Source organism: Embiotoca jacksoni, unplaced genomic scaffold (assembly GCF_022577435.1).
Source record: "Embiotoca jacksoni isolate LCO1_2020_lvr unplaced genomic scaffold, fEmbJac1.0.p SCAF_21, whole genome shotgun sequence".
Classification (NCBI taxonomy): Eukaryota; Metazoa; Chordata; class Actinopteri; family Embiotocidae; genus Embiotoca; species Embiotoca jacksoni.
Genome location: NW_027185352.1, coordinates 6,139,206 through 6,155,517, shown reverse-complemented (window position 1 = coordinate 6,155,517; position 16,312 = coordinate 6,139,206). Strand labels below are relative to the sequence as shown.

General features: G+C 40.8%; 1 protein-coding gene across 1 annotated transcript; it reads left to right on the top strand.

The window, feature by feature from the left end:
• The first annotated feature begins 732 nt into the window (after window positions 1-732).
• LOC138202526 (plexin-C1-like) lies at window positions 733-14,312 on the top strand. Its single transcript, XM_069156576.1, has 16 exons — window positions 733-1,801; window positions 3,321-3,443; window positions 5,122-5,256; window positions 5,342-5,442; window positions 5,515-5,620; window positions 5,698-5,863; window positions 6,291-6,393; window positions 6,662-6,737; window positions 9,299-9,340; window positions 9,465-9,598; window positions 10,142-10,321; window positions 11,493-11,598; window positions 11,972-12,151; window positions 12,226-12,393; window positions 12,660-12,759; window positions 12,970-14,312. The coding sequence occupies exons 1-16, from the start codon at window positions 806-808 to the stop codon at window positions 13,026-13,028; spliced, it is 2,775 nt and encodes a 924-aa protein (XP_069012677.1). The 5' UTR covers window positions 733-805; the 3' UTR covers window positions 13,029-14,312.
• Window positions 14,313-16,312: the final 2,000 nt, after the last annotated feature.

The window sequence follows — 16,312 nt, the reverse complement described above, 5'->3', positions numbered from 1 at the left end:
GTCCAGTTGCATTATGTTGTAGTCAACTAAAAGTGAAACAATGTTTTCAGTAAATTTAAATGCTGAATCACAGAAATCACTCAAACAAATTGTGATTTAAAGGGTTGTTAAATGAAAATGCTGTTTCTATGGTTTAAGACGACTTTCCTCCAGTTACAGTTACATTTGATGTTTTCACTCATCTGCTGTACTTACTCAAGAGGTCTGTAATGCTTTTACTTTTTATGTATGTTGTGTATCACTAAAGAATCCCACCATACATGATACACAGCAGAGTAAATACTTCAGTGTTTGACCTGCAAGGTGGAGACGGCTGCACATGCTGAATTTACCACAGACTGCTGCTCAAAGTGAGACTTTTCACATACAACCACATACTTATCAGGAAGTAGTCATTTTACATCTGAAGTCCACAGTGGCAGGAAATCAGCAGTTTATCATACATGCTTAGAGGAATAAGCATCAGATGCACAGTACATTTGATTTAAGTTGCATATGCATGCTGTCTCTTTGAGATGAGCAGGGTTTTTGTATTCATATTTTCAGATTGCCATAGGAGCAATATACGAGTTCACAGAGGAGAGGATTTTGTAGTAATAATAAGTTATGTATTTATTTGTATTGTTGTTTTCTGTTGGTTATAATAGTCATTTATTACTGTGCAGTCACAGCACTTCTCCTTTCAGCAGAGGCACTCTGCGCTTTTACACGCGCCTCCAGAGACAGTGTGTCAGCGAGCAGAGTCCCATGCAGGACTTCAGTGTGTGAGGGGTCTCTCAGTTCGAGGTGCCACCGTTGCCACAAGATGATCCTGCTGCTCGGTCTGGTTTTTCTTCTCTGGGGAGAAGCGGGTTGGTGCCTGGAGGAGAACGGAGTCTTCACGTATGTTGGAGACATCCGTCACTTTGCAGTGGCCAACAACACGGTTTACATCGCTACAGAGGAGAAGCTGTACCAGCTGAGCCACAACCTGACTCTGGTCCACAGTGTGACCCAGAGAGGAGTCTTGAAGGTCAGGAAGCAGACTGAGGAGCAGTTTAACCGGGTTTCTGGGTGGAACGCAACTTTCAGCGTCAACGTATTGTTGCCATTTATTAAGAACAACACACTGATCACCTGCGGTGTGGTGAGTGTGAGCGACAACCACTGCGGCTACTGCGAGGTCCTGGACCTGGAGAACATCTCTCACCGTCTGCACAGCGAAGGCGTCCAGGTGGGACCGCTGAAGCGCAGCAACACGTCCGTTGTCTTTTTGGTGGATGTGGAGAAGACTCCAACTCTGGCCGATACTTTCATTCTGACCGCGATGCAACAATACAAGAAGAACAGTTGCCCCACTGAAATGAAGGCTATCAACCTTCAAAATACGGATGAAGACCAGAGTGGAGGAACATTTTCTTTCACTGGTGCCGACTCCACACCTGTAATCGACAGTCAAGGCGACGTGGAGTTTGTGGACGGATTTCAGATCAGTTCGGTCATATATCTGCTCTCCAACGTGCCCTCGGGCGCTAAAAGCAACAGAGTCCGTCTCATTTGGCTTGAGGGTAAAACAAGCAAAAAACTGACCCTCGAGTCGGTGCGTGGTGCGATTCTCACCCTCCCTGAAGGCGGTGAAGGCAGCAGACTCTTAGCCTCCTCGGTCATCACGGGGCAGCAGCCGGTGCTTTGGAGCGGCGTGTTCAGTGTGGACGGAGGACGAACCAACACCGAGCTGGTGGTGTTTGACGTGACCCCTGATCTCACCTTAGACCCCGACAAGGATCCAGACTTCTACACTAAGGGCAAGTCCAACGTGAAGGTGGGTCGCCGTGTTACATATAAACTGTGTTTAGATCAATATTTCACTACTGTGACACAATCCTCCACCTTTTTGTGGTGATGTTAGCTCTCAGATAAACTTGCTTTAGGACTGATAGGCTATCATGTCTGTGGTATATGATCAGAGATATTATAGCCTTACTACTGATAACAATATTCTGTATTTCTCATGGGAACAGTTATGTTTCAAATGCATAAGCACAGTAATAACAGACTAGATGAATAAAAATGCAGGGCAATTTATTCCAAATTAAAATTGAAAAGATAATGTTGAAAGACATGATTCACGTTTTTCCCAGCGAAATCAGTTCATAAATGCAAATATTTACACATTGTCAATCAAAACACCGAAAGTCAAAGTTACTGTTATATTTATATAGTTATTATTGCTACAGTGCCCTTGTAGTCTACTGCCTGCTTGTTTCAACCATCTACTGAGTACTAAATTCATGCAGTGCTGTTTCTTGCTTCATGAACTATTTGCTTCTATATAGATGCTTATTCATATTGACCTAATGCTGTCACGCCAAATTAGCTCTATTAACATAATCCAATGTAACATGTCAATTCTATTCATGTTTAGTCGTGAGTCGTTGCTTGCACACAATTTCAATAACTGTGTCTTTGCCTTTTTAGTTTTTTGTGTGCTTTTATACTATAAGGCAGCCTGTTGTAACATCTGGCCAGAGGCTGCAGGTGAAAACAAGCCTTTTTGTCGAACTTAAAAGTTCTCTTGTCTGTTTTTGTCTGTATTTGAAGAAGGAACCAGGTTTTGCTGAATGATTGTCGGCTAAGTCAAAGCAAAACTGGTTTCCTTAATGTTCGAATGTATTAAAATTCAGAGAGGTCAATTTAAAAGACTAAAATATCAATGTCATGTGACCTCCATATATTAATTCATTGTTGGTTATCCATACACACTTTAACCTAATGAAAGATTGTTAGCTGTGACCAAAGTGGAGACCAACAGTAAAACTCACTTGACCTATGAGTTGTTATTGAGTAAGCGGGTGGGGACAAATAATTAAACTTGTGGAACATTCTGTTTGCTCAGCATTATTTGTTAAGTTTGAATTGTGTCAAATGAAAATCCAAAATCAAATAAAATCATATAGACTTTATTCACAGCAAGCTGGCTGGATGTTATGTTGTTTGAGGTGTTGAATTATAAAGAACATATTTTATGTAAACTAAACTAACTGATGTCTGCCCACTTAAACTATTTCTTGCTTCTCCTTTTTTTTTTTTTTCTTTTTTTTTTTTTTTAGCTTACACCATTTTTTGCATGTACCAGCACTTCCCTGTTACACCTCTCCTTTCAAGATGAAATGATAAACGGAAACAATGAACCTGACTCACTTCAATTCCTCTCGGTCACATATAGCAACAGCAGGTGTTTGGATGTTTCTGTATGAAGCCGACCCTCAATACCGTAAAGTTCTAATCTTCAGGTCTCTGTAAATACCAAACATGATGATCGATGTGTTTCTGTCTCTCAGCCAAAGACCCTAAAACCAGAGGCAGTTCTCTTCAGGCAGAAGTACATGACCTCTGTGCTGGCAGTGAAGCAGAAGTCCTGGATGGTTTTCTTCATCGGGACGGGAGACGGGCAGCTCATCAAGGTCTGTATGAAAAGTGATGTGCTTTTACTACTGGAGAGAGGAAAAATAAAAGCAGCGGTGCTTCAATAATAGGAGTGATGTAATGTATCAACGGCTGTCTGGTTTGTGCTATTAATGAACTTTTATCTGCACATTAACACTAAAAGTCACAATGAAGTAGAAAAGTTAACAACTAAATGACAAAACGACAGTATTGTTGAGCGTTTATTTAATGAAACGGCTTCAAACCTTAGAGTGGAACCATGTTGTATTTTATTTTATGCATAATGCTGCTCTATATGATCCAGGTTTAAATACTGAGGGCACTGACTGATGGATTTTTCAGTACAAAAACTTCGATTTGGACCCGACATCTTGCAGTATTCTTGGTTTCTTGTTTATTTCTTTATTTCTTCTGCCCCTCCATCACATCATCCTTCCCACATCGTGTCCTTTTCATCTCCTCGATAAAACAGTGAATCTTCTGCAGACACTATTTGTACCTTCACATGATTAAGGAATTAAACAGAAGTCTGGGAGAATTCCACAGCAACACTGCTAGAAACAATCATCTCTTTCATGCAGAGTGTATTTCTTACAGACAAGAATGGCTTTTCTACTGAAGCTGATATGGTACCCGGGATTCTCCTTTTCACCTCTCGTTGCATGAAATAGAAAAACAGGAATGAACAGAGAGTTTTGTCATGAGCACGATCTCTGAAATATTACTGTCCAACATCTGTTTGGTCCATCACATGCTGCTTCTCTTCATGAGATCACATCTGATGTGAAAATCACATGTTGGAAGAGGAAAGGTTCACTGTCAGTAGGATGGGTGTTTACAGGGTTGATAAGTAAAGCAGGTCGAAACAATTGAAACAAACTTGTACAAATAAGAGGCACCATTAGTCAGAGGGCCTCGGTATAGGCAGTCGGAGATTAAGTGGAGTTACATGCTGGGAAATGTTGGTCAACATGCTTCTTCCTGCTTTTTGAGGGACAGGAAGTGAGTCAAACATAGAGATGATTGGAAAACCTCAAGCAGGCACATGTCCTCAATTGTATAGTAACCTGTATGTGGATGAAGACTGAGGAAGTGAGGTTGAGCTGTGTGGACAGGTGACTGGTCAGGTGACCCCAGAGGAGGGAAACTCGGGTGGAAAAGGTAAAGAGTTAAGAGAGAAGAGGCATCGCCGTGACATTTCTGCTCAACCGTTTACCCTGAACAGCACAAACACAGTTGCATCCAACCTGTGTTTTGGTAAATGATGAAGTGAGGTAAAACACAAAACCATTTTCAACACAGTTTATTTTCATTTCTTCTGTGCAGGTTTGAGCTCTTTGTATGTCCAACATACATGTCAGCGGACAAAACAGCATCACCATTAGGACTTAAAGGCATCAATACATCAAAGTTTTCCTCAACAACCGTAATGGTGGTGGTCGTTAGTCGGACCGCAGCCTTTCCACGTTGTTCTGCTGCTATTAACAATTCACAAGCACATAAAAAGCATATTAATCCAAAATCTAACAAATGAACTATTTACACCTGATTAAAATCTGGTGTTTTAATATTGTCACTGATTGTGATATTTTTCTGTTTTGATGAGCTGCCATTGCTTCTAATTTGACAGAATTCATTCATTCTAACTCAACATTTCAATGTGTTAGAAACATAAAGCTTCATCTTTGTCGTCAGCTCACTGTGGACAGGAACTATCATGCCGCCTGTCCCAGGGTGCTCTACAGGGCCAATGACGACCGCCAAGTGTTTCCCAAAATACGTCTGGATCCAGTGGATCATAAACATGTGTATGTGTCGTTTAGAAACCAGGTAGTTCAACTTTTATTATTCACTTATTATTGTCTTAATGTCACATGTAGCTCTGCTGTACTTAAGTGTTTGTGTTTTGTTCCAGATGAGGCGTGTTCCCGTGTCACAGTGCAGCACTTACACAAAGCTACAGGAGTGTTGGTCTGCACAGGATCCACACTGTGTCTGGTGCAACTCGGACCAAAGGTCAGAGAAACATCTGCAGCCGACATCTTCAAACTATTATAAACTTGCTTCTGACATGTTTTTCTTTCCCAGATGCAAGTTTGAAGACGACTGCAGAGATTCTGACTGGCTGTCCATCCCTGATGTTTCCCAACAGAAAATGGTTTCCCACAAAGTTGTGAAGGACCAATCAGGACAGGTACAGGTTAGATACACAATAACTGTAGCCAGTTGTAACTGTCAGGTATTCGTCACTCGTGTCTCTTCCTTTCTCAGATCACACTAAACATCCAGACACACCTGACTGTGCGCCCGGAGGCGCCGTCTAACTTCACCTGTCAGTTCTCTGGAACTTCCAGGGAGCTTTGTAGCCGCAATAACCCTCCTCCAAAGTTCCCACAATGCAACTGCATCCTCTCTGAGAGCACACTTCCTGCTGATGGTCAGTGACTTTAGATAAATATGATCATCCAGTTTATTAAACTCACATTTAAGGACCTTAAACTGTCATAGAATTACATACACTTGGTATTGGCAAAAATCAGCAAAATACAATATTATATAATTATGATAAAAAATAACCAGTGCGAAAAATTTGCTTTCAAAACTGTTTTTTTGCTTGCATAATAAAGACACAAAAATACCTTCATTGTTAACTGGAAATAACTGCATAACCGGAAGTGTGTTCTTATCATCAATCTAAAAAAATAGCCTGGAGTGACTGAATAATGACAGAGCTAACAGATAAAACATTTTCAACCAGTTGACAAATCTATGTTGTCTCATAACACATGAAAACATACCGTGTATTTCCAAAATCACTAAGACTCTGACTTCAGCTGTTTTTTTCTTTTTGTTTTGCTTCACAGGTCTGTATTTTACAGTAAAGATCAGACTTGGGACGATACAGCTGTCAGAAAAACTGAAGCTCAGAAACTGCTCTGCCATCAGTGGACCACCAAGGTCTGTCTTGTGAGTTAATTAACATTTTCAAGAAATCAAATGTTTACTTTGGAAAATCTATCTCAGAAATATCAGAGGATAGAGGTGAAAAAGCTTCACTGAAATGATCACGTCTCAGTTATACAGAGAAAAGATTTCATCTTCACAAAAGCCTGAAAAGCTACATGTTCCTGGTGTGGTCTCTGTGTTTTATGTTGTATTTTCAGACATTATGATCCATATTAAGTTTTATTATGCTGCTGATCTCAATACACAAATGTGATTGTTTTCTCTTCAGGTGTCAGCAGTGTATGGAGGCTGGGTGTGGATGGAGCACAGACGGCTGTTCTTGGGCCGGTCAAGGAGTCGTGACGGTAACATTGAGTGTTTTTGTGTGTTTATCCAACACAGGCTTTTCCACACGTGTACTGTCCCACACTCCGTACATGTTCTACCTGTAAGACAGTTGTGAAAGGCACTAGTTTATTACCTGCCAAAAACATCTGTTGTGTGAACAATCGGATGTATGTACAGTAATACATGTTAGCTGATTAGAGAATTGGTTGAAACATAAAATAAAATTCTTACAGACTCATCAATATTTATGACTTCAGCGAAATTTACTTTGTTTGGTTCTGTTATAAAATGGAAATTTCTTCTTCTGACGATCTGAATTTACATATTTGCTCAACATACCTCCGATGATGTCCAGACTAAAGCTACCTCACCCAGAACAAAGAAACCAGAGCTCCCTCCTGGAGCCAGACCTTGGAGTAGAGCTTACCAGCGAGTGTCTGGTGGGCAGGTCTTTGCCCGTGGGGCCCGGTTGTGGACCCACCCGAAAGGATAAGCATTGAGTGGGGTGCATTGCAAGCCGGTTGGCAGACCGGGCCGGGGGCCGATCACCGGCGGCAAAAACTAGTTCTACGGAAGTAGAACGACACCTCGCTAGTGTGGAAAGGGCCGGAGCTGGTGTGGGAGGTGAAGAGGGTACCAGCTAGATATAGTTGGGCTCACCTCCACACACAGCACTGGCTCTGGAACCAAGCTCCAGGAGACGGTCTGGACTTTGTTCTTTTCTGGAGTTGCCCAGGGTGAGAGGTGCCGGGCAGGTGTGGGGATACTCACAAGTCCCTGGCTGAGCCCTGTTGTGTTGGACTTTTCCCCGGAGAACGAAAGGGTCGCCTTCATGCGCCTGCAGGTTTCTACGGGGGAAGACTGACTGTTGCTTGTGCGTATGAACCAAACAGCAGTTCAGAGTATCTGGCTTCCTTGGAGTCAGTGGGGGGTGTCCTGGACAGGGCACCGTCTGCGGATTCCATAGTTCTCTAATGGGACTTCAATGCTCATATGGTTAACGATGGAGTAACCTGGGGGGAGGGATTGGGAGAAAAGGCCTGCCCGATCTAAACCCAAATGGTGTTTCATGGACTCCTGTGCTTGTCACGGTTTGGCCATAGAGAACACCATTTTTGAGTTTAAGGTCGTTCCTAAGTGTACCTGATACCAGAACACCTTAGGCCTGAGGTCAGTGAACGACTTTGTAGTTGTATCATCTGATCTGCAGCTGTATGTCTTGGACATTTGGTTAAGAGAGAAGCGGAGATGTCAGCTGATCACTACCTGGTGGTGCCAGAAAGACCTGGCAAACCCAAACGACTATTGAAGGTGAACTGGGAACATCTGGCAGAGCACCTTGTCCGGGAGGTCTTCAACTCTCCCCCCCCGGAGGAGCTTCTCACACATCACGGGGGAGGTTGGCGACATGGAAACCGGTTGGACCATGTTCAAAGTCTCCATTGTGGATGCGGGCGGTAGGAGTTGTGCTCGGAAGGTCGTCGGTGCCTGTTGCTGTGGCAACCCAATAACCTGGTGGTGGACACGGGTTGAGTGAAGCTGTCAAGCTGAAGAAGGAGGCCTTTTGAGTCTGGCTCGCTCAGGGGTTTCCTAAAGCAGTTGAGAGGTACCGGCGGGCCAGAAGGGCAAAAACTGTGGGAGGAGTTTGGGGAGGCCAAGAGAAGGACTTCTGGAACTTCTGGTAAACCATCCTACGCCTCAGGAAGGGAAAGCAGGGCTTACCCCAGGCTGTTCTCAGCGGAGGGAAAGAGCACTTTGAGGAAGTCCTGACCAGCATGTCCCCCGGGAAGGAGGCAGAGCCTGAAGACTTGGGGGGGTCTCAGTCGGAAGGAGAACGTCGGGCTCGCGGGTCTCGGGATTGCTTCTCTGCTGTTGGCAGATAATGTGGTCCTGTCGGCCTCATCAGACCGTGACCTTCAGCATACATTTAAGTGGTTTGCAGCTGAGTGGGAAGCGGTGGGGATGAGAGACAGGACTTCCAAATCTGAGGCCACGGTGCTCTGCCGGAAACCGGTGGATTGCTCCCTCCAGGTGGGGTCAAAGTTCCTGCCCCAAGTCAAGGAGTTTAAGTATCTCCATGTCCTTTTCATGAGTGAGGGTAGGATGGAGCAGGGGATTGACAGGTGGATTGGGGCGGCAGCAGTAAAACGGGTGCTGCACCGGACCGTTTTGGTGACTGGAGGGAGAAGACTCCCATCTGTCCTAGGAATGCCTCGGGATCTCCCAGGATGAGCCGGAAAATGTTGCCAGGGAGACAGAAGTCTGGGCTAACTTGCTCGACCTTCTGCCACCTTTGAAGAAGATGGATGGTTGGATATTTGCTCAGCCCAGTCTATTGGAACGTAGACTGGTTTTATTCAAGCCAAGAACAAAGTAAAAATGGGACAACATGGCTAGCTGCCATCATACGTTTACAAAAACTGCATTCCTGCAACAATATCCCTCAAGTGTGCTGTTTTATACTGTGTCCAGTTCAGGTAACGTTGGCAACACCAGGTCCTGGATCAACTGTAATCGTACCTTTACAGTGTCTGTCATGTAAACCTGCTCAATTCATTTCCCCCTCTTCCTCCTGCAGGACAGTGTTTGCCAAAAGATTGAGTCTGGGAGGAACCTGTCAGTGAGTCTGACCCTATTTTCTCACAGATGTTGTTCATCTTATTTTACATTCAGTAGAAGTTATAACTTAAGTAGAACTTAATGTATTAAAGCTGATTGTTTTTGTGTGTTTTTTTCCCTGTCAGAGGCCAGAGATCTCCTCCATCACTCCCAGTGTCGTGTCTTTCTACGGCAGAAACCATGCACTGTTGTTGGGTCGTAACCTCCAAGATGTGACCAGAGTGAGGATCCAGGCCGACATGGACTGTACTCCTAAAGAGTGAGTCACTTTACAGACAACCGAGATAATGCAGAGATGATAAATGACAAAGAGTTATTATTATTTGCGGGCAATAATATTGACATATTGTACAATTTGCCATTCTGACAGTTCAGGCAATATTTATCAGTAACCATCCAGTCAATACTTCTATGTGCACTGCTTTTTACTAAAGCGTGAGGTTTTCATGCAAGTACTTCCACTAAAATGAAGCTCACAAATCTGGAATAAAATGTTGGGGTTACATCTTGTTTTACCAATTTAAGAAATATTCATTTTCACTGGAGCAGCTGCTGATTTGTCAGCTGTCCTGTTTTTAGCTTTTTGTGGAAGCTTCAAATCTGATCAGGGCAGCATTTTCCTTTTAATTAAAAATGGCACAACTTTTACTTCTCAGCCTCGTAGCTCAGACAAACTGTTTGGTATCAGAGTGCAAACTTGAAACTTTGTTGAGGAAGATTTTGCTGTTTTGTTATTGTTGTTATGATGTTGGTGAGTCTTGATCTTTTTCTGCCTGTGTTATTGTGTGTGTGCTCGGATCAGATCTCTTGTTTGGAACAACACCGGTGTGAATCTGACGTTCCACGTCCCCAGTACAGATAATAAAGGTGTGGTCCAAGTATGTGCTCTCCTCCCAGATGGCAGTTGTCACGGAAACACTAAAATCACTTATCAGTCTTTACCGTCCTGCACCAACATTGCACCAAACCGCACCTGGATCAGGTATGTTTGGATTTACTGATACTTTAACTTTCCAACAAAACGCACAGAGCTTATGAATAACTGAATAACTGTAAACTGATGTTCAGGTGCAGCAGCTCCAGTGTTTCAGAAATAAAACTCTGATGTAGAGGACCTGACACCAAAACTTGACATTTACCAAAGACCAAAGGCATCATTTATTGAACACCACACGCTACTATATCATACAAGTATGGATAAATTTAGCAATGTGCTTAACAAGAACCTATCTTTATAGCCATGGCTTCCTTCTCAGAGTATTTTAAGTTTAGTTCTTTATTTACTTGATGCCAAGTGGAGGAACTGTGTGCTTTAGCACTCATCTAAGTAGATTTTTTTTGATGATATTTATTCTTGGAAACTCAGACCAGTTGCAGGTTGAGGGTCATCTGGTGGGAAAACATAGCCACTTCCCCAAAACATTTTCTTTCAGCCCTTTCCTTTTTAGTTGCAGCACCATCTCTGTTGTTGCACTTCAAAAAGCAGCACAGTTTTAAAAGACATGCTAGTTCACTTTAAAGTTTCATAACAAATAATATGCCTGAAGGTGCAGATAAAAGACTGATCATGACATAGGCTTTCTTTTTTGTTTACATTGTGGTGACTGGCTTACTGTGTGGTTTTCTAAAACTCGTTACCAGACATTAAGTAGTTATCATTGCAAAAAGTGTTGCACCAAGTTAAAGGAGTCACAGCAAATCAAAGAGGAAGTTTCATCAGTTTAGTGTCCTGCCATTGTGCATGAAGTCAACTTCTTTCCTTAGTCCATTAAGAAGTGACAAGTTTCCAGCGTGGCAGTTTGTCACTCAGATTCACAAGTAAACACTTCAGGCTTTACACTGCGATCCAGTGCACTCGTGTTTATGCAGTCACAGCTCGTCTGTAGACTAAGGATGGTGAAATTTGTTGGTCTTTCAGTCCATCAGACACTTTGGTTCAGAGCACAGTATCTCAACAGTTCAGTCATTATGAAATTTGTTAAGGATATTCATGATCCTCAGAGGTTGTCTCTCATATGAACATACCTCTGATATGAAATCCAGAAGTGACAGCCATCATGTTAAGGTGTCATTGTGGGAAAATCTTTTCTCTGGGGGTCAAATCTGTGTTAAGTTTCCTCCTCTCTGATTGGTTGCTGCTCCGTGTCCTGCAGTGGGAAGAGGAAGACCAAAGTCATGGGGTCTCACCTGGAATTTGTGGAGAAGCTCAAACACAGTCACGCCAAACAGGAATTGACTCCCACAAACAGCAGCGATCAGGTGGGTCATTGTCCCATTAGATTATCTTTCATAAATGATGTCATGTTACATCATATCTTGCTGCATTGTCACATTATATGATAACATGTCAAATTCCAGTCTGTTTAAATATTTCATGTCACATCATCTCAGGTAATCTTGTATTTTATCATGCAAAATTACTTTAATTACGTTGTAGTTGTCTGATGTGTCAACATGCATACACAAACCTAAATTTTTTACATCAATCAATGTTTCATTGTTTTGTCTTTTCATTCTATATCTTGTTTAGTCGTGTCTTTATATGTCTTAGATCACCATGTCTCCATCATCATCTTGTCATAGCAGCCATACACAGATTCAATGATATATCTTATTTTTAAATTCCCTCCAGAGTTTCACCTATGAAACACCTGCAGCTGAAACCACTCAGGGTGTTTTTATCAGCACTGTGTCTTTGAAAGTAGCCAATCAAACCTTGACCTGCTCCACAAAAGTAACCTACTATCCAGAACCCGAGTTTACCAGCTTCACATCTACGTGGATAGGAAATGATGTCCGCATCACCATTCAGGTAATACATATATTTATTAATCACATTCACAAACATGTGACATCAGTTCATATTTGTTTCTGTTATCTTTTCAGAAAAAGGCAGACAAACTGGAGATGACCACAGCAGACTTGTTAGTGTGGGGCGTTCAAGATGGAAAAGAATACCGCTGCATCATGGAGGACAAAGAAACCAGTAATGAGACAGACTTTTTCAACTGTGAGATTCAAAGTCTACCGGACGCTTCATTTCAGGAGTTAAAGGTAAACCTCTCATTTCAACTGCAGAACACAACCTCCGCTCTCCTGTAATTATACACCGGACAGTGTTTTGTCAATGTAGCACCAACCTGCAGGGAAAGTACACATATGTCCCTGTATTAGTTTTCATGCAACTGCTTTCAAAACTATGATATTTACCTCAAAATAGTATTAATACATACAGTCCATGTATTTTGACCATTTGGTCTGGTGAGACTTTCGATTGTGAAATTCCCTTTTTAATAGCAGTTCCATTATTGTTTTTCTAGATAAAGTATGGTGACATTACAATAAGCCTTTGGCCTCCATCTGTCATACATCAGGTCCTTATGATCCTGCGCTTGTTGCTGATACCTTGTGTCATTGCTGGTAAGTGATTTTGATCTCCTGACTGTTTCTGTCAAAGTCTCAAGCTGAATCAATTTCATATTTTTTTATTCAAACTTTACATGCTTGTTACACAATGTTGTTTTCGATGACTTTCCATTGTGGTAGAAATAATTACCCTTTTCCACTCCAAATTATGGATGAAACAAAAAATTTCTGCTTGGTTTGAATCTGTAACTGTTTGTCTTTCAGTGTTGGTGATTCTCTACCAGTGGCAAAAGAAACTCACCACTGAGATCAACAAGCTGTGACCACTGATGCCTCTTTCTCCAGCTCACGGTTACTGGAAAAACTTCTCTTTTGTCTCAAAATATTATTTTTTTCAAAATTCAGCTTTTACTGCCTCCAGCAATCCCTTTCTGTATTCTCAGGTGTAGTTGTGTCTTGAAGGCAGCTCAAGGTGTTTAAACTCTTATTCCTGTATTCAAAAGTGATCTTTTTCCTCAGGACGTAGAGATATTGCGGTTGCATTTTAAACTTCCTAAATCTTTCTGTTTTTCTGTTAATATTTGCATTTAAAGTGTCCTTCCTGTTTCTGTTGGTTGATTGGCAGCTTCGCAGCGCAGACGAGACTTTGAGCAGTCACTGCAAACAGCCAAGAAATAGTCCAACACACAAACCACTGTGAGCCCACTAGTTGTTTCTGTATATAGAGTATTCATATTTTTGTGCATATCATATTAATGGTACAGACTTGAGAGGGATATTCATACTCTCATTTAAATCTCTGCCAGAGGGCAAAAAAAAAAAGCAGATTTCCCAAAATGTTCACCTGTCCTGAAGCAACAGATTATTTACAACCTTTCTCACCTTTTCATAGTCTATGGATGTTTTTTTTTTTTCAGAGGAATGTTATTATTAACAGACAGGTTTCTCCTTTTGCATGTGAGTGCAGTAGATATAACAGATGGTATACTACATTTTGTAGTGATGTTTTTTTTTTTTTTGACCAGGTGTATATGTACATTGGATTATTTCTAATGAGACCCAGGTTACTGCTGTAGCTGCTGCAGGTGGAGCTAGTTTGAACTACTTATTATAGTTTTATATCCAGGGACAACAGATCCAAGGAGTTTTCAAAAAGAAGAAGAAACAAAGTTCTGATACTTAAAAATTTTTTTTCACTTTTTGGTTTCTTTCTATAATCTCACATTTTTGCTGAGATGTTGGATCATTTGAACATTTATTGAAATTAAACCATTTGAGAAGTTTAGAGGGAAAATACAGTGCTTTTTTTTGTAAGAGTCAGAAACCAAACAGGTTGGACACCACTGGTTTCATCTTTGACAATCTGCTGTATTTTTAAAGATTGTTATATATTCCATTGTGTCACATCTTCATCTGAAAATAATCTAAATCTGTCAAATATAAATTGTGGAGTAGAAAGGAAGAAAAGCTGAAATGCTGTGTATTGGAAGTTTGAATAAAATGTAAATACTCAAGTAAAGTAAACTGTACTTAAGTAAATGTACTTGATTACTTTCCACCACTGCTTTGTACCCAGCTGGTACTACATAGCACTGGTGTGTCCCTTATCGCAATAAAAACTGCAAATACGTATCTTTCTTTTATTTTTCAACATTGCAATTGACTTTATACAAATCAACAAAAGAAGTACATTAGTTGTTTGCTGTTTATTGTATGCAAGCTCATTTTTCTTGTTGTTTTTCCAACTTCTTTTTATTTCCTTTTATCACGTGCAGTTAAATATCTCGGGGAGAAATCAATGTACGTAAACTGTTTAGTTCCCGTTATTAAAAACGGGGATAAACAGTAACATGCGTCCTTGAACACAAAGAGAACAGATGCATTTAGTTTGTAATTAAAATATTTTCACATATAAATTTGGACCAAAAAAAAAAATCCTCAAGAATCGTTTCACTTTCTTTTAATGACATAAAGTGAAAAATATGAAATAATTGAGGACCATTTAATCATAAATCCATCTGTGTTTATGTTTTTAATGTAGTTACTCATCATCCATAGCCTCTCCTCCGTTGTGTTACTGTACAGACGGATTATCTTCTTGGTAATTATAAAAAGGACTCTGATAGTAATATCAAGTTGTCTATGCACTAAAGGCAATTATTGATCACAATAGGTTTTGATTTAATTTATGTTTGGCCAATATTGTGGTAGTTTTTGACAAGATGTCTATGTGGTCTCCGATGTTATGTCCCCCCCTTCAGTTTATTATCCAAAACTATGGTCTTTATCTCCAGTTCCCCATTTTTTTCTTCATATCCAAACTGTTGTCCATTAGTTTTTATATGAATGCAAATTTTACATATATACAATATAATCTACTTTTTAATATTCCCTTTAATTGTTAACATAAAAAAAAAAAGTTCTATATTGGATGGTGAAATATGGAGTTTGTAATATTCTTTGTGTTTCTGGAAGTGCTTGTCTCAGCTGTATGTTTCTTGAAAAGCTCGTGTGCTGGCAAGTTGGTTATGCTGCAGCTGCTCAAAGGACATCACGTCTCCTCCCTTCAATAAGTGACCCAATCCTTTGTCTTTTAATTTTTTAACCCTGCTGCTTCTAATTTGGATCGTAAAATCAATGTTATGTGCAATCTTTATTCCTCCAGATGTTGACAGATTGCTATTTTTATTCCCTCTGCAGGTGTTTATTCAGAAAAGGGATTGTGTTTTACGGCACGTTTGGCGGATCGCTCTGTTCCACCCTGAACTGTATTGTTTTTTATCTTGAGATATGCAGCCACTGATCTGAGCTGGGCAGCCCAGTGTTGTTCAGGTTTGGTAAATTGAGGGCCCCTTTTACTTTTGAGCATATAATTCTTTTAAATTGAATTCTGGGCCTTTAGCAGGTTTTTTTTTTGTAAAAAAATAATGGGTGGCCATGTGTTAATTGTAATTGTAACAGGAGGACTTCCCATTTTATAAGATAAGTTTGTATTTCATTCATCCATCCCAACACCACTGCTTCAGACTCTGCTTAATTGATCTGAAAATTCTCCATATTTATTTGTATTTCTCATCCATGTAGGGACAGAAAAAACTGATATACGTCAGTATGTTGTCTGCGTGAAGTGAAATCTTCTGTTCCATTAACCTTTTAAGCCCAAGAGGCCCCCAATTGGGGGCCGGGGAGAAGACTTAGCAAAACTATTATTAAAATATGGACATATATATACTGATATTTACACATCTGAACAAATCTCACAAGTGTTCCCTTTATTATTACACCAACATTATTCAAATAGACCTTGTGGTTGCAGAGATATACTCTTTTTGTTATGGGTATGCAATTTTCGAGCAGAGGCCTAAAAAATAGGTGTGTTTTTAAAAGGTTAATGCTGCCGAAGATTTAATATGTATAGCACAGAGCAAGGGACTGTGGCGTCTCTCTGTGAGACCCCCACAGTGGAAAAAGTCTCAGGAGCATCTATTTGCTCTCGTGAATTGGATCTTTATGATAAACAGATCTCCCATTGTACAGATCACTTCTGTGACAGTTCATATCCAGAAGGTGGATTTTGATTTATGAAATGAAATATCTGTTGTTATTG

Bases quoted from the DNA above. Each gene is read 5' to 3' on its own strand.
- LOC138202526 (XM_069156576.1), top strand. From the start codon at position 806: ATGATCCTGCTGCTCGGTCTGGTTTTTCTTCTCTGGGGAGAAGCGGGT. The intron at 1,802-3,320 runs GTGGGTCGCCGT...TCTGTCTCTCAG, and splicing joins AGGGCAAGTCCAACGTGAAG to CCAAAGACCCTAAAACCAGA. The intron at 5,864-6,290 runs GTCAGTGACTTT...TTTGCTTCACAG, and splicing joins GAGCACACTTCCTGCTGATG to GTCTGTATTTTACAGTAAAG.